The following is a 17,995-nucleotide window of genomic DNA, read 5'->3' as shown; positions in this document are numbered from 1 at the left end:
TAATCAGACTCTGTCTACCTAAATACTTCTCTATCGGGTCTATAGAATATCTTCCAATAATTTGCCCAGTACTGAGGTCAGGCTCACTGGCCTATAATTTCCGGGCCTATTCTTAGAGATTTTTTAGCCAATGGAACAACATTAGCAATCCTCTAATCCAGGGGTCCCCAACCTTTTTTGCACCACGGACCGGTTTAATATTGACAATATTCTTGCAGACCGGGGGGTGGGTGGGGGGGGTGTTCAAGTAGGGTGAAACTCACCTCAACATGTCTTTTACAGTTAGGGTTGCCAACTTTCTCACTCCCAAATAAGGGACAAAAGTAGCAGTCAAATCCCGGGACACTTGAGTTTACCCTGAGAAAGACTACCATGACCATGAAGCCTTGCGCGGGCACCTGTGTGAGCATGCGTGTACGTGCCGATTTTTTTTTTCTACAAATCGGTTTTGGCTTAATCTTCCCGATTCCGTTAAGTGAAACTACACTGTACATACATTTTTTCTACTTTATATAGGCTGTGTATTTATCATATCATTCCTGCTTTTACTATATGTTAGTGTTATTTTAGGTTTTATGTGTTACTTGGTATGATTTGGTAGGTTATTTCAAGTTCAACAGTGCGTGACAGGGAATGAGGAAAGGTGCAGCTGCCTCATATCATTTCATATCGCCAAATCATATCGTTTCCTCGTAGCCCGGTAGCATATGCTTTGTGGCCCGGTGGGTTGGAGACTACTGCTGTAATCCTCCAGCACCTCACCTGTGGCCAAGAACATTTTAAGTATCTCTGCTAGGGCCCCTGCAATTTCTGACAGGAAGCACCTCCTTCTCTGTAATCCATATATGGTCCATGATCTCACTGCTGTTTTACCTCAACTCTGTAGACCATGTCCATCTCTCAGATACAGAAGCAAAAAAATCCATCTACAGTTTCGCCCATCTATTTTGGCTCCATGCATAATGACCATACTGATCTTCAAGGGACTAATTTTGTCCCCTGCTAAACATTTGCTCATAATATATCTGAAGAAGCCCTTAGACGTTTCTTTCACTTCACAGCTAAAGCAAGCTCATGCCTTCTTTTAGCTTTTCTGATTTCCCTCTTAAGTTTCCAGTGTTCAGCCCATAATCCCCCAAGCCCAGAGAAAAGAATATAAATGTCTATATTATCCATACCTTTCATGGTTTAATAAACTTCTGAGTATCACCCTTCTTTCTGCTGCACTGCAGGGAATAAAGATCGAGTGTGACTAAGCTCTCTCAACTCAGGCCCTTTAGCCCAGGCAGCATCATCATGAATCTATTCTGCACCCTTTCCAGGTTGATATTGTCTCTTCTATAACTGACTAAAGCGGTACATAATACTCCAAATGCGGCCTTGCTAATGACTTGTATGACTGCAACATAATGTCTCTGGTGCTGAACTCAGTGCCCTGAATGATGAAAGCCATCCTGTCTACTTGTGAATTGTGCACTTCTACAACACTCATTGGTGCCCTTCAATGGTTTGATTCATCATTCACTGGTTTGACTATCCAAACATTTATCGCAGTTGAAATCCATTTGCCATTCCTCAACCTCTTTGGAAAAACTGCAACAGTTTCATCAAACACGACTTCCCATGCACAAAACCTTGTTGACTTCTCCCAAATATCCAAGTGTTGCTCCACCTTGTCCCTCAGAATTCCCTCCAGTAACTTCTCTATAACTGAAGTCAGGCTCATTGTCCTCTCGAACCTTGGTATGTCCTTGCTGCCCTTCTCAAAAAGTGGAACGCCCTCTGCAAGAACTTCGCTACTGGGTATTGAGGAAGCAAATATCTCTACAAGGGCCTCCATGATTTATTTCCTGGCCTCCCATAGGAACAGAATTGGGCCATTCTGCCCATTGAGTCTGCTGTGCCATTCGATCACGGTTGATTTATCTCTTTCAATCTCATTCTTATGCTTTCTCCCCGTAACCTTTCTTGACTAATCAAGAACTGGTCAACCTCTGCTTTGAATATAACTAATGACCTGGCCTTCCACATCCATTATTGGCAATGAATTCCACAGATTCACCACCCTCTGGCTAAAGAAATTCCTCCTATCTCTGTTCTAAATGGATGTCCCTCTATTCTGAGGCTGTACCCTCTGGTCCTAAACTCCTTCACTTTAGGAAACCGTCTCCACACCCATCTTTTCTTGGCCTTTAAATATTCAGAATCAGAATCAGGTTTATTATCACCAGCATGTGTATTGAATTTGACTGATTTCAATGAGATCCCCCTTCAGACTCCAGCGATCCAGGTCCAGAGCCGTTAAAGGCTCCTCATATGTTAACTTTTTCCTGGAATCATTTTCATGAACTTCCGCATGTCTCCCTCTAATGTCAGCACGTCTTTTCCTACTTAAGGGCTCCAAAACTGTACACAACACTCCTTGCAGTCTGACCAATGTCTTCTAAAGCCTTAACATTGCATCCCTTTATATTCTAGTCCTCTTGAAATGAAAATTAACATTGCATTTGCCTTCCTTACCACTGACATCAACCTGCAAGTTAAACTTTAGGGAATCCTGTACGAGGACTCCCAAGTCCCTTTGCACCTCTGGTTTTTGTATTTTCTTCCCATTTAGAAAATAGTCTATTCCTTTAGTCCTTCCAACGTGCATGACTATAAACATTCCTTTTTCCATCTGTCACCCTTTTGCCCATTCTCCTAATCTGTCTAAGTCCTTCTGGAGACTCCCTGCTGTCTCATCACTACCTGTCTTTCCACCTACCTTCATATTATCCACGAACATGGCCACAAAGCCATCAATTCTGTCATCCAAATCATTAACATATAATGTAAAAAGAAATGGTCCTAACGCTGACCCCTGCAGAACACCATTAGTCACTGCAGCCAATCAGAAAAGGCCCCCTTTATTCCTTACAATACACATCAAAGTTGCTGGTGAACGCAGCAGGCCAGGCAGCATCTCTAGGAAGAGGTGCAGTCGACGTTTCAGGCCGAGACCCTTCGTCAGGACTAACTGAAGGAAGAGTGAGTAAGAGATTTGAAAGTTGGAGGGGGAGGGGGAGATCCAAAATGATAGGAGAAGACAGGAGGGGGAGGGATGGAGCCAAGAGCTGGACAAGTGATTGGCAAAAGGGATACGAGAGGATCATGGGACACGAGGTCCGGGAAGAAAGACAAGGGGGGGGGGAACCCAGAGGATGGGCAAGGGGTATATTCAGAGGGACAGAGGAAGAAAAAGGAGAGTGAGAGAAAGAATGTGTGTATAAAAATAAGTAACAGATGGGGTACGAGGGGGAGGTGGGGCATTAGTGGAAGTTAGAGAAGTCGAAGTTCATGCCATCATTCTTTATTCACCCTTTATTCCCTACTTTGCCTCCTGCCATTCAGCCAATCTTCTGTCCATGCTAGTATTTTTCCTGTAATAACATGGGCTGTTATCCTGTTAAGCAGCCTCAAGTGTGGCACTTAAACTACTGGCGCCTTCCCCCTTCTTTTACAGTACTGAAAAAAGTTCTTAGCCTGAAACATTGACTATTTATTCATTTCCACAGATGCTGAGTTCCGCCAGCATTTTGTGCATATTGCTTTGGATTTCTAGCATCTGCAGAATTGTTTGTGTTTATGACCCAATGACCTACTGTCTCTCCTTGTCTATCCAGCCTTTATTTCCTCAAAGAATTCCAACTGATTTGTCAGGCAAGATTTCCCCTTTAGCCTATTTTATCATGTGCTTCCAAGTTCCCCAAAACCACGTCCTAAATTATGGAATCCTGCATCTTTCCAATGCACTGAGTTCAAGCTACCTGGACTATAATTTCCTTTTTTTCCTGTCTTCCTCCCTTAAAGAGTGACATTTGCTATTTTCTATTCCTCTGGAACCATTCCAGAATCTAATGATTCTTGAAAGATCACTAATAATACCTTTGCAATCTCTTCAGCCCCCTCTTTCAGAACCCTGGAGTGTAGTCCATCTGATCCAGATGACCTTTCGGCTTTTCAAGAAACTAATAGCAACGACACATTCACTTCTGCCCTGACACACTCAAATTTCTGGCATATTGCCAGTGTCTTCCACAGTGAAGACTGAAGCAGAATACATGTTCAGTTTGTCTGCCATTTCTTTGTCCCCTATTACTAACCAGTGTCATTTTCCAGTGGTATGATGATATATACTCTCGCCTCTCACTTACTCTGCATACATTTACCTGGAAAAATGTTTTGTATCCTCTTTAATCTTGTTAGCTAGCTTATCTTCATATTTCAACTTTTCTCTCCTTTTGGCTCTTTTAGTTGCCTTCTGTTGATTTTAAAAGCTTCCTGATCCTCAATTTCCCACTAATTTTTGTTGTCTGAGTTCCCTTATCAGCTATGGATGCGTCATTCTCCCTTAAAATTCGCTTGGTCTGACCCTGGGGATTTGCCCATTGTATTGTGCTTCCAGGCTGCAAATCCTTCCCTTCTCATAATATATCTGAGATTTGAGACTTCGCTACTTATTTCCCTAATTTCTTTGACATCCATGATATTCTCCTCCGTAAGCATCAAAAAGACATTAAAAATCTCAATCATCTTTCACGCTTCCACACATAAGCGGCCCTGATGATCTTTAAGAGGACCTAGTCTTTGCTTAGTCACCCTTTTAGTGTTAACAGAACTGAAGAAACACTTGGGATTATGCTTAATACTGCCTGCCAAATCCATCTCATTCCCTCTATTTGCCCTTAAGCCTGGTCATACTTGTTGAGGAATTCATTCGTAACCTATTGCCTAAATGTGATGCATGTATGTTTCCTTCCTTTTCCTTACCAGAGCCTGTATCTCTTGTCAGCCAAGGTTCCCTGAGCTTGTTATGTCTACTCTTCACTCTAACAGGAACGTGCTACCCCTGCCCCCTTTGCATAACCCTTTTAAAAGCCTCCCACTTGCCAATTGTTCCTTTACCTTTAAATAACTAGTCAACACCAGCTAGATGCTCCCTAATGTTCTATGTTGGCTCTGTTCCAGACCAGGACTATAACTTGTGGACATTAGTCTGTGAGCCAGTAGGGCTGGTCGGTACCATCTGAGGGGAATAATGCTCATAGTGATTTTTGGCAAGGTGTTCATCTCTAGAGTTAGAAAACATGTGATAACATTGCACCAATGGTAGCTTTATGTTTCTAGATGAAGTTCCTTCCTGATTAGCTCTGATTGGTTCAGGATTTCAAATACTGTGGTCAACTCTGTGGCTGGTGAATTGATGGTTGGCAGATACCCAGCAATATCTTGTGAGATTGGTTCTTGGTCCCTGGTGCTGATATTAAAACCAGTCCAGCTTGGGATTGTCTGATTTTCTGGATCTGTTTGCCTTGCAAGTGTCCACACCAGGTTCTTCTTGCAGGTAGGAAGAGCAGCTTCCTTGGTTTCCTGGACACAACGTTCCCTGGCTGGGAGAGGCTGTGGGCCCACACGTACACCTGCTACATATACTTCCAGTTCTTGGTCCTCAATGGTGACTGATCCCTGCTTCAGTTTCTCACTGTGTGGAAGCTCAGCTCTTGGCAGAAAATTGGCCTGTACCACTATGCCATTGACTCTATGTGATGTACCATTTCCAGTGAGAGTTTCCTCAAGTCTTCGATATTGTCCCATGCAAGATTGGTGAAGACATGAGACTTGAATGGAGGCTGGAAGTACAATTCTCTGGTTGGAGGCTGTTGCTAGCTTTTGGAGACACAGAGTAGTGTCGTTCTCTTCAAGTTGGGAGTAAGACACCCCATGCCCGGGCCTGTTCAGTGTTTGGATGAGCTCAGTGTTACCCGTCAGTGTTTTTACTGCATAAGGAAGTAGAAGGTGCTTTGGTGGTTTATGTTGACCACATGTCACAGCATATATTATGCCTTGACTAAATGACTGAACCCGAACAGTGACCTTCTGTGTTTGAGTCTTGGTGACGGGATTTCCAGTGAGCAGTCCAACAAGAAGCCGCTCTAGTTGATCCAGTGTGGAGATATGAGCACTGTCTTTCACATCAGATGGATGGAATGGCCAGGGAGACACAGTCATCTCCTGTCTAATGATTGCTGTGATATGTGATGAAATCTGATCTATGATCTTGTTGAAATTGGTTGCTTTGGCCCTTCAAACTTTGAGTTCCCTCTGTATAGTTTGAATTTCCAAGACAACGTCCCTTAATGATACACTTTCAGGAACCATTAACAATTTTCCTTTGTTATCTGGAAATATATCCACTGAATTGCCCAGCTCAGATTCCGGTTTCCTACGAATGTGCTTCCTTGTAGAATCTTGGAGGAGTGTAGCTCCACCAGATAGCATGAAGGATTCAAGTTTCGTGACCAAAGAAGAGACTTGTACAATCATCTTGTTGGGTGTGATATCAGTTCTGATATACTTGAAAAGGTCTTTATAGGCTTCCCTTTCAATCCTTTTATACATTTCATCACCATCTGTTTCATCATTGTTCTCTTTTTAATTCAGGTTCCTTTTTCTTGATTCTGGTTTAATCCTTATAGCATGAAACATGATAGTGGGCCTCTGCAGCAACTTTGTCTCTGCTTGTTACTGCTAGAACCTTTCCATTTTCCTTTTGGGTTGCACATTCCTGTAGTGTTTGGACAGCTCTGAGTTGTACAGCTTGTGTAAGGCTTTTCACGTGACTTGGAGTCCTTCAGAAATTTCAGCTTATTACAAAAAAATGCAGATTTGATCATACGCCCTTGCTTCTGATGAAGATCTCCTACTTGGCCTTTTTGATGTACAGGTATTCTCACCAGCTCCATCAGTAATGCTTCCCTCGGCTTTCCTTTCCAGAGTCTCAAAGTCTCTCTTCATGGTGAAGAGGCTTCGACACTTTCGGTGATAGTAGATTCTCGGGATTTCTTTTTCTTCAAGTTCTTTAGCAATGTCTCAAATAGGGGCATAGTTTCTCACTTGGACTGCTTCAAGTAATGTTTTTTCAGGATTCATAGTCTTGAAGACTAACTAAATGGTCATCATCTTCTTTTGATGTTTTCCAGTGTATGATACACTGCTTCTTAATAGAAAGCTACCACCGCTGCAATGCTATCACATATTTTCTGGCACTAGGGGTGTATACTTTGCCAAAAGTCACTACAAGAATTATTCCCCCCAGATGGTACCAGTGGCCCAAATTTGGGGTCCTGGCTCATGGACGTTTCATCCTTTTCCTTGACTATTTTGAAACTAACAGAAATGTGGTCACTGGACCCAAAGCAGTCTCCCATTGCTAATTCAGTTACTGAGCACCCCACCTCTTGTTCCCTGAGAGATATTTGCCTTTATGTTTCCGTTGACGAAGGGATGCATAGAAACAGAGATTATTGCACAATGTTTAAACCATAAAGTACCTGGAGTATTGTGGGCAATCCTGGATTGGAGCAGATGCACAGGAGATTCACAAGGATAGTGTTGAGTTAGTTGACAGAGATTGTGGGTGGGGCATAGCTATGGTGAATAGTGGGAAGCTCTAGCATATTCTATAAATTATATAAATATATAAACTATGTTATATTTCCATAATAGAAATGCCTAAGGTTAAACAGGATAAGATTGTGGCAAGCAGTAAGAGGTTCAAAGTTATCTATAGATGATTATTTTCATCTGTTGGGTGTTTGAAATCTGCAATGTGCTGCCTAAGAGGGTGACACTTTCATATCATTTGGAAAGCATCTTGAGTTGCCAAGGCATTAAGAGCCTATCTGCCAAGTACCTGTTCAATAACATGAGTACTGATTGGGTACTTAATGATCAGTTGTGGGCTAAAGGCCAGTTTCTGTGCTGTATGGCTATGATTCTATGACATTATTTTATATATATGCGGTCGGTGTAATTATTGTGCTCATGTTTGTTTTATTATTTTGTCTGCAGGTTACCAAATGCATTGGCCAAGAACTTGTCAGTTCCCATGGCATTTGCCTGTTTATTGCACTTGGCCAATGAAAAGGTATGTATATAATATTCCATTCGGTGCTACATGCGTAACTGAATATTCATCCTAAAGTATAGATTCAACCCTTATAGTTTAGAGGTGATGGGCTGGAAAGCCAAGAACCTTGTGATTCTAAGGCACAGATATCGGTTGGGTTGGGTGAAGGTTTGGTTAATACTGGATGGGCAAATGTGGCTGGATAAAGTTTGACAATTCCATATTTATTATTTTCCAGAACCTCGAAATCAAAGGGAAAGAGGATTTATCAGATGTTTTTATCAAACAGGGAATCTGAAGCTATTTTGTTTGTACATATATATGTAAGCATTTGAAGAAATTGTACATATATTTGTAAATGTTTACTTGTGATAGTGAGCCTTGTGTCAGGATTTAACATTACCTCAATTTCTTGTTGTAGTAAATCTTGCATCATGGATTCCTTTTGAGACATTGGAGAGAAGTGTGTTTTTATCCATTAATACTAAATATATGTGAGAGTATTGGTTGCTATTTGCATGCTTGGCTTCATTGTTAAATGGAACCAAATGTGTGGAGCCAATGCTTGCACAAGGGCTTATGTGGTCAAAAATTTTTTTTTTACTTACTACTTTTCAGAAGTGTATTTAGAAAAGCAATTGAGAATTTACTGATCTTGCAACTATACTTTTTATTTGAAAATAGCTAAACCCATACTCCTTTGGCAGAATAAGAATTTTCTTATGAATAAATTATTTGTACCTCTGATCTATCTACTGTTACTTCAAGACATTTTAATTTTGATTATTATTCAATCTTGTAAAATAATTATAAACAATGGGTTATATACCTTACCAAATAATATTCATAAGACCCTAAGGCACAGGAGCAGAATTAAGCTCCTCAGCCCGTTGAGTCTGCTGCAACATGACTGATTTATTTTTCCTCTCAACCCCATTCTCCTGCCTTCCCTCCATGACCTATAACACTCTCACTACTTAAGAACCTATCAGTATTCACTTTAAATATATCCAATGACTTGGTCTCTGCAGCCATCTGTGGGAATGAATTACAGATTCACCACCATCTGGCTAAAGAAATTCCTCACCTCTGTTCTAAAGGGACGTCCTACTCTGAGGCTGTGCCCTCTGGTCCTAGATTCTCCCACTACTTCCTCGCAATCTTGGCCTTTGACTATTCAATAGGTTTCAATGAGATCCCGCCACACTCTTCTAAACTCCAGGAAGTGCAGTCCAAGAGTGATCAAATACATTAGGGTACCATGGTAGTGTAGTGGTTAGTGTGACACTTGTAGTTCAGAGTTCGGTTCTGATACTATAAGGAGCTTGTACATCCTTCCCGTGAACACATGGGGGTTTCCTCCCATATTCCAAAGATGTTCTAGTTAGTAGGTTAATTGGTCATTGATTAGGCTACAATTAAATAGGTGGTTTGCTGGGCAGTGCAGCTCATCGGGCTGGAAGGTTCCATGCTGTATCTCTTAAATAAACAAACACACAAATAAATAAACCTTTTTGTTCCTGGGATCATTCTTGTAAATCTCATCTGGACACTCTAATACCAGCACATCCTTTCTTGAGACATGGACCCAAACAGCGTACAATTATCCCAATGCAGACCAACCAATCCCTTATAAAGCCTCACCATTACATCCTTGTCCTCCCAAGATGAATTATTAACATTGCATTTGCCTCCTTTACTACTGAATCAACCTGCAAGTTAACCCTGCACTTTGACTCTCAAGACCCTTTTCACCTCCAACTTCTGAATTTGCTCCCCATTTAGAAAACAGTATAGACACCTTTATTCCTTTTACCAAAGTACATAACCATAAACTTCCACAGACAATGTTCTATCTGCCACTTCTTTGTGTATTTTCCTTGTGATTTTAAAAGAAGAAAATTCAAGTAAACCTGTGGCTTGAGGTCACTGAATTTCAGTTCTGCCTGCTCATTTAAGTGAGCCAAAAACTTCCCCACACAGTTTTGCACTGACTAGTATTTATCCTGTTCAAGTCCATCACCTTTGTTCATGCAGTAACAATTTCTGTTTCCATTTCCATACATACAATGGTGAATAAAGTATTTCCTCAGTACTTCATTACTTGGGAATATCACTAGAGTAAACAATGTAATATAAATAACTTTGTTTAGGTGCATTTTTCTTGGTGGCATTTCACAGGAAACTACATAATCTTTCTCAACTGTGCTCTAGAGATAGGTTCCAATCGATGATGCTTTCTGCTACATATTTACCACAAAATAGCTACATTAACGGAACAGAATGTTTACCAGAAGATGGGCTCAATTGAGTGCACTTGAGCTATATCCAGTCTGAACAGTTACTTTGCTCAATGATTTCAAATGGAAGGATCTAAATTACACTTTGAAAAGTTTATTTCTAAAGATATGAACATTAACACAGGCATTGGATTTACAGAATTGCTTGTAATGACAAAAGCCACTCATCATGGCTCAACATTCAACATTTATTACAAGTCATCAGCTTTACAAATGTAAGCTTCTTCCAATGTTTCCACAGTAGAATGCGTCAGAAGCTTTTAGTCTCTGGTCCATTTATTTTCCATACTGTGTGAAATAGATTTGGCACTGATTCTATATTAATATAATTTTGTTGAGTAATTTTGCCTTTGCTAGTCAAAATTTTGTGAAACTTCTTGCTGTCCTTAATTTGCTAACTGTTACACTGGCTTCCTAGCTGGAGAATCCACTTCTCTCAACTTGTTTATATGCTGTGCTACTGAATCATGACTCAGCTCTATTAGACTGGCACTAAATGTGCTTTTGAAAATGGTGGTTTTGTATCCCATCAGAAATTCCACATTGATTACAATTTTATGTTGACTAAGCTCTCTTAACTAACATTGTTCCAACTTTTAATGTATACAGTGGCTGAAATTATTTTTAAAAAGGCTTTGAATAATGTGGTGGAGCTAGGCTTGAAAAATAGCTCTTCCCTTGTCTGCATTTTCTCTTCCAGCATCCTTTACTGGCTTAATGCATAATGGGAACAACCAAGAATTGACAGCAGACACTGCTAAAAATCCACCAGGGAGTAGCTTTGGTTAACTATATAGAGAGAAAACAGAAGTTTTTGAGATGAGAGCACATTTTCTATTAAAAGACAAGTTGCATTTAGTATATAAACTACCGACATCAGTGACTGAAATAACTTCTTTGTCAAAACAGTTATTTCCATTTGGACCCCCTAAAACCAAAGGCTCACTCTTCTTGTAGGATTAAGGTTACTGCACTTTAGTGAGTGCACCACTTCTTGGTAAAGAAGCACTAGGCTTTTTGGATTTACATATGACTTCGTAAGATTCTTGATATCCAAATTAATTGAGAGATTGCTTATATTGGAAAACAAATATAATTGATCAGTCATCATAATTCTAATGTAAAATTTATTTCATAGTTAACTGGTAAAACAATTGATTAAAAAGTAGCATGATTAAATTCCTATTTCACTTGAGCCTCATTAATATTTCTGTATCAGATGGGTCCCATTGTATATCTTCACATTACATTCATTAAACTAATAAACTTTTGATATCAGAATCAAATGTTTGAGGTGAACAATGTTGATATTTTTTCACATCAACTGATGTACAAAAACCTGTGTATCAAAACATCTCTGTCAAGGTTTGTGTGAATTGAAAGAAAATGAAATTCTCCCACTTAACTTTTCCACTTTACCTCTTCATCTTCCTTCGTTATTTGACCAATTTTATCTTTTGATGCAAGGCGCATTGAATGTTTGCTATGTTAGAAGGTGCTGTATAAATGCAAGATTTTAAAATCATTTCTAAACCCAATCTAATAAAGTGCTTTTTCTATCTTTGTGACATTAGGAAAGGGTAATAGGCTTCTACCAATGACGATCAAACTTTGAATATTATGTAGTCAGAAGCACAATCTTATATAAATCACTTGGCTGTTCACAATATAGATTTGTCTAGTAACCCCTCTCTAACAAATGTTGATAGGTTCCCTTAAACTTGGGACTGGCACTTTTCAACTGAATGAATGAAAAAATATTTCCTAGTATTAAGACACTGTACAGTGAGAATGAATAGATGACAATAAGCTATGAGAATAAAATTTCCTTGTCTAATACAAGAAATTTGCCAGTTAAAATCCTTCTAAAATAATTTGAACATGTTAATTACTTATGAAATGAAACATAACTTTAGTTTGTTTAAAAGCTCTGAGGGAAAACAACTTAAAATTTACATTTCAAATTTAGATTTAGTTTAAAAAGATACTGCCTCTTTAAATAGTTATGAAGATGTATTTTACTTACATGGAAGGATTTGCAACTCCCCCACCCACCTGCAGAAGGCTACTATCATCCCTTGAACAGCAAGGGAGCAGAAAAATCAGCAAACATCTGACTTTAAGATGACTGCAGCTCCTGACCTCCATTTTACCAGCAAGCTTTAAGCTGAGTTGCACAAATGATAAGTGGTCAGAGAGGAGAGGCAGCTGCTCTAGTTAAAAATCTACTAAGGTAAAGTACAAATTCAAAGAATCAAATGATGATAGACTTAAAAGTGAAAAATTGTAATATGTCCTGCTAATCAAGGTGTGTATGCAGGGGGAGGTTGGAACTGATTAACAATCTCATATTCCACTGGATATGGTTCGTTCTCTTCCATTTCTGAGAGCAGTTCCAGAGCTTGTTCTTCTTCTTCTGTTGGGTAGTGTCGCAAGAGGTTAGCAGCTGTTGCTAAGATGGATGCTCCTCCAGCTCCTGCCACCAAATAAAAGCTGACTGCAAAGGTCACGTAGACACGAGAGCCATGATATTTCTTGTGTTGCTGCTGAAGTGCTAAGATCAGCTCTGATGCCCAGTAGCAGAACCCTATCACCGTGGCACATTGGAGAACTGTAATAATAAAGAAAGCCAGTGAGTGCAGCATGAAACAGACATGTTACATCCCCTGTAACTCTCACAACAAAGCAGTGTTCTGACTATACTAAAGACGATAACAAGCTTCTTATTCAATGTTTGTAATTGAGGGAATATCCTAAAGATAATTTACTCTATGGTACTCAAACAGCCTTAACCACTCCCTATTATCATAGTGATGGTGGGAATTTGCACTGCGTGTTAATATTTATTTATCGAGATTCTGTGTGGAATCGGTCCTTCGAGCTACACTGCCCAGCAACCCGATTTAACCCGAGCCTAATCACAATGACCAATTAACCTACCAACTGGTACATCTTAGGACTGTGGCAAGAAACCGGAGCGCCCAGAAGAAACCCATGTAGTCATGGAGAGCATGTACAAACTCCTTACAAACAGCAGTGGGAACTGAACCAGGGTCGCTGGTACTGGAAAGCGTTGTGCTATACTACCATGTCGAATTGAAAAATCATCATGTGATCAAGGACGATATCAGCTCTCCGTAACGTACTGATTATTTAACAATTCACCATCAGAGTTCCTGAGCACATCTTACTTTAAATATGTTCACAGTGTGTGCAGCATCTACACTATTTGCTTTTGTTTCACTTTCAAAATGATTGTGCAAGAATCAAAAATAAAGCCACACCCTACTTCGGTAAATGTAAAAATTCGTAGTTTCGCTTCAACAGACCTGTGAGAATATGTGCAAATGCATATCTGCGGGTAATCTTCAGTGCTGGGTGTTTTGGTCCAAACACATCAAGTAAAAAGGCTGACAAACTGCAAATAATCCCCAGGAAACAGAAGGCACCAATGACCCGCAGAAGCAGCACAGTCTGAGAATTCATACAATATTCTGTAGAAAATGAAAGTGAGTTAATCTCCACATGCAAGACAACAAAAATAAGCAAAATAATCTTCCATAGAAATATCAAGAATAAAAATAATTTGAAAACTACATCCTTTTTGACATTCATTTATAACTAATTTCACGATTAAGCAATTGGTGCTATTTTAAATTTGGGAATTAGTCCATATTACTTTAGACTTGCAGACACCTGCTCAACCATTTCTTTTGGCAGCTCACTCTGTACACTGACCACCTTCTGAGTGAAAAAGTTACCTTTCAGATTCATGATAATTTTCTCTCCCCTTGCCTTAAAACTATGTTCTCTAACTTTGAATTCCCCAAAGAGTAAACATTCACCATATCTGCCCCTCATGATTTTAACACCTCTATAAGAAATGCCCCTCAATTCTCCTACACTCCAACGAATAAAGACCTCACCTGCTGAAATCCTCTTTGTAAACCAGTCCCTCAAGTTTCAGCAACATCCTGTAAACCTCCCGTGCACGCTTTACTGGCAACTTTCCTATTGCAGGGTGACCAAAACTGAGCATGGTATTCCAGATATGGCCCCACCAACGTCTTGAACAACTTATATACTCAGATACCCTGACTAACGAAGGCAAGTGTGCCAAAAAGACTTCACCACCCTGTAACAACACTTTCAGGGAACCATGTACTTGTAATCCTAGGTACCTCTGTTCTCCCTAAAGCCCTACCATTTACTGTGAAAGTCCTATCCTCATTTCCCAAAAGGCAACATTTCGCACTTATCTAAATTAAACCTTCATTGGTCCACTTATCTAGCTGATCAAAGATACTTTGTAATTTCTGATACCACCTTCACTGTCTATGTCACCAATTATTGTGTCATTTGCAAACTTATTAAGCATATGTAAATTTTCATCCAGATCATTAATATAGATGACAAATAGCATTGATTCCAGTACCAAACCCTGGAGAACACCATTAGTTATGAGCCTCCGGTCTGAAAAAACAACTTTCTACCATCACACGCTCCTTCCTAGCATGAAAGTAAATTTACTATAAAAGTATATATATGTCACCAAAATTCATTTTTTGCATGTATACTCAATAAATCCAATAATCAGAATCAATAAAAGACTGCACCAACAGAGCAGACAACCAGTGTGCAAAGGAAAACAAACTACAACTACAAAGAGAAAGCAAAAAAAAAACTTAAGAATCAGGATCATGAGATGAAGAGTCCTTGGTTGTGGGAACGATTCAGTGCTGAGGCAAGTGAAGTCATCCCCTATGGTTTAAGAGCCTGACGGTTGCCGGGTAAACTTGGAACCCGGTGGTGTGAGTCCTGACACTTTTGTACCTTCTTCCTGATGGTAGCAGTGAAAAGAGAAAATGACATTGGTGGTGGGGATCTGTGACGATTGATGCTGGTTTCCTGTGACAATGTGTAAATGTGTCCAGTTGTGGGGAGGGTATACTCATAATGGACTGGGCCGTATTCACTAATCTTGTAGGATTTTCCACTCAAGGGCATTGGTGTTTCCATACCAGGCTGTGATGTAGCCAGTAAATATACTCTCCAGAGGTTTATCAAAGTTTCAGATGTCATGGCAAATATTTGCAAACTTTTAAGGAAGTAGAGGTGGGGTCATGCTTTCTGTGTAATTGCACTTGGAAAGGCCCTCTGAAATAATAACACTGAGGAACTTAAAGTTGCTGATCCTCTCTACCTCTGATCCCCTGGTGAGGACTAGCTTATAGACCTCTGGTTTCCTCCTCCTGAAGTCAATAATCAGCTCCTTTGTCTTGCTGGCATTGAGGAAGAAGTTGTTGTTGTGGCACCACTCAGTCGGATTTTCCATCTCCCTCCTATATGCTGATTCATTACCACCTTTGATTTGGTCAATGGCAGTGATCATCCACAAACTTAAATATAGCACTGGAACTGTGCTTAGCTACACAGTCATAAGTATAAAGTGAGTAGAGCAGGGGGCTAAGCACACAGTCCTGTGGTGCACCAGTCTGTGCTGATGGAGATCACTGAGGATGCTGCCAATCTGAACTGCATGGGGCTGCAAGTGAGGAAATCAATAATCGCACAGGGAGGTATTAAGGTAAAGATCTTGAAGCTTATTCATTAGTTTGGAGCAGATGACAGTATTGAATGCCGGGCTGTTGTGGAGAAAGAGCATCCTGATATATGCATCTTTGCTGTCCAGATGTTCCATGGTTGAGTGAAGAGCCAACAAAATGGCATCTGCTGTGAATCTGTCGTGCCAGTAGGCAAATTGGAGCAGATCCAAGTTGCTTCTCAGGCAGGAGTTGATATGTTTCATCACGAATCTCTCAAACCATGTCATCACTGTATGTAAGTTTCACTGGGTGAAAGTCATTGAGGCAGCTAACCCTGTTCTTCTTAAGCACCAGTATAAATGAAGCCTGTTTGAAACAGGTGTGGACCTCAGACTGCTGAAGTGACAGATTAAAGATCTCAGTGGACACTCCAGCCAGTTGATCAGTGCATATCTTTTGTACTTGGCCAGGTACACCATTTGGGCTGGATGCTTTCCGTGGGTTCACCCTCCTGAAGGATGCTCTTAACATCGGCCTCAGAGAATGAAGTCAGAAGATCGATGGGGCTGTTTCCAATCAGCCAGATCCCTTTGGATGCCACTTGATCTAACTTTTCATAGCGGCCTATCATGTGGAACCTCAAAGGCCTCACAGAAGTCCAGGCAAACTATATCTACCACCCTGCCCTCATTAGCCTTTTTGGTTACTACGAAAGAAAACTCAAATTTGTGAAACACAAGTACATGTAGCTGGGTAAATGAGCTACATTCCAAACTCTATTGAAAAAATGCGACCTAGATAAATTGAACCTTCCAACATCTGGTTCATCGCCTTATGGATCATAGCTCTTCAAATACTTATTATTTTTAAATGTGATGGGGTACTTAGTTTTCAATAGTGAGTTCCAGACCCTAAATATGCTGGATGAAACAAATTCTGAGAATTATTTTAAATATCTGTCCCTTCTTCTTCAGTAGTTTGGTCTTTCATCAGTAATCCAGGACCCACATAATTTTATACATTTCCCAGAAATAGTGGAAAACACAGGCCCTGGGTGAATGAGGGGCGGAAATAAGTAAGCATTTAAAAATAAGCTTTAGAAATCACAAAAATTAACATAGAGGCACAGCAAGCGATTTGGAAGGCAGGTGGCCTGTTGCCCTTTGTCCCTATTCAGAGCAACAGCAAAGAGGTCTTTCTGCAATTACACAGGGACCCAACACCACCAATTGTCTGGTGGTCTGGGCTATTTAAGGACACACAAAACAAGGGACTGTCATAAAGATTCAACAGATTATTCACGGAATCGTTGGGTATTGTTCTTTTGACAGGAGTTAAACAGACCAACCTTATTTTCTCCAGAGAATAGAAGAATGAGGTTCCAGCACATTAAAAAAAAGTATAAAACTCATACCGAGTTCAAAAGGATAGATGTTGGGATTAAGTTTCACCTAGCTTGGGGCATTTACAACCAAAGCTTGCAGTCTCCAAATAGTTTGATGTTCAGGATGGAGAAGAGAAGGAACTTCTTCAGTCACAGAATCTGAATTTCTATGCACAAGACTGCAGAGGACTGTTAATGATAGATAACTTGATAATTATTACTAATAATTCTTGGGTACAAGAGATTTGTATACAAAAATAGCGAAGGTGAAACATCTTAATGGTGAAGCGATCGGGGAGAGAGGGAGCAGCGGGAAATGAGATCTCCATAGTCCGGGGCACAAAGACACCGTCAGTGAGCAGATAGCCCGCCAGCCTCTCCCATCCCATTACCTTCCAGCAGAGCCGAATCCAAGTTGCCCAGGACATCGGCCACGCCGAGCTCCTGTCGCTGGCACAGGCCCCCGTGGGCGCGCAGCCAGGCGGGCTCCGCCAGCGCCGTGCACAAGGCGGTCACCGAGAGCGCGCCGGGTACCGCCGACGCCAAGCTCCGCTCCGTGTGTTTGGGGAGTGCGCCACCGGCGCCGGGTCGCCTGCGCGCCCCCGATAGACCCGACCCCGACGGCCCGTACATGTTTCCCCGTTCCTCGCCGGGCGAATAATGGCGAAAGACCGACCCGGTAATCGGCGGCCGGCACCGGCCAAGCTCTCCGCGTTCCCAGCGGAACCGATAGCGCCGACACCGGACGTGACGCCTGTTTGAGGGCGGGGCGGGGGCCGAAAGCCGACCTGCGATTGGCGCTCCGGCGCGAGTTTGC

At 41.0% G+C, this 17,995-nt stretch overlaps 2 protein-coding genes across 3 annotated transcripts in view; one reads left to right on the top strand and one right to left on the bottom strand.

The window, feature by feature from the left end:
* The window catches only part of ncaph (non-SMC condensin I complex, subunit H), a 70,112-nt gene extending 58,605 nt beyond the window's left edge, over window positions 1-11,507 (top strand). For both annotated transcript variants that reach the window (XM_072266373.1, XM_072266374.1), the window contains exons 17-18: window positions 7,891-7,966; window positions 8,187-11,507. In XM_072266373.1, the coding sequence (XP_072122474.1) occupies window positions 7,891-7,966; window positions 8,187-8,246 (136 nt within the window). In that variant the 3' untranslated portion in view covers window positions 8,247-11,507. The remainder of the gene's footprint in view (window positions 1-7,890; window positions 7,967-8,186) is intronic.
* tmem127 (transmembrane protein 127) lies at window positions 10,323-17,934 on the bottom strand. The gene is made up of 3 exons (XM_072266376.1): window positions 17,571-17,934; window positions 13,578-13,742; window positions 10,323-12,859 (listed from the first exon to the last, which is right to left on the bottom strand). The coding sequence occupies exons 1-3, from the start codon at window positions 17,809-17,811 to the stop codon at window positions 12,552-12,554; spliced, it is 714 nt and encodes a 237-aa protein (XP_072122477.1). The 5' UTR covers window positions 17,812-17,934; the 3' UTR covers window positions 10,323-12,551.
* Window positions 17,935-17,995: the final 61 nt, after the last annotated feature.

Source organism: Mobula birostris, chromosome 8 (genome assembly GCF_030028105.1).
Source record: "Mobula birostris isolate sMobBir1 chromosome 8, sMobBir1.hap1, whole genome shotgun sequence".
NCBI lineage: Eukaryota > Metazoa > Chordata > Chondrichthyes > Myliobatiformes > Myliobatidae > Mobula > Mobula birostris.
The sequence above is the reverse complement of the archived record's forward strand: the minus strand, read 5'-3'. Positions and strand labels throughout refer to the sequence as shown.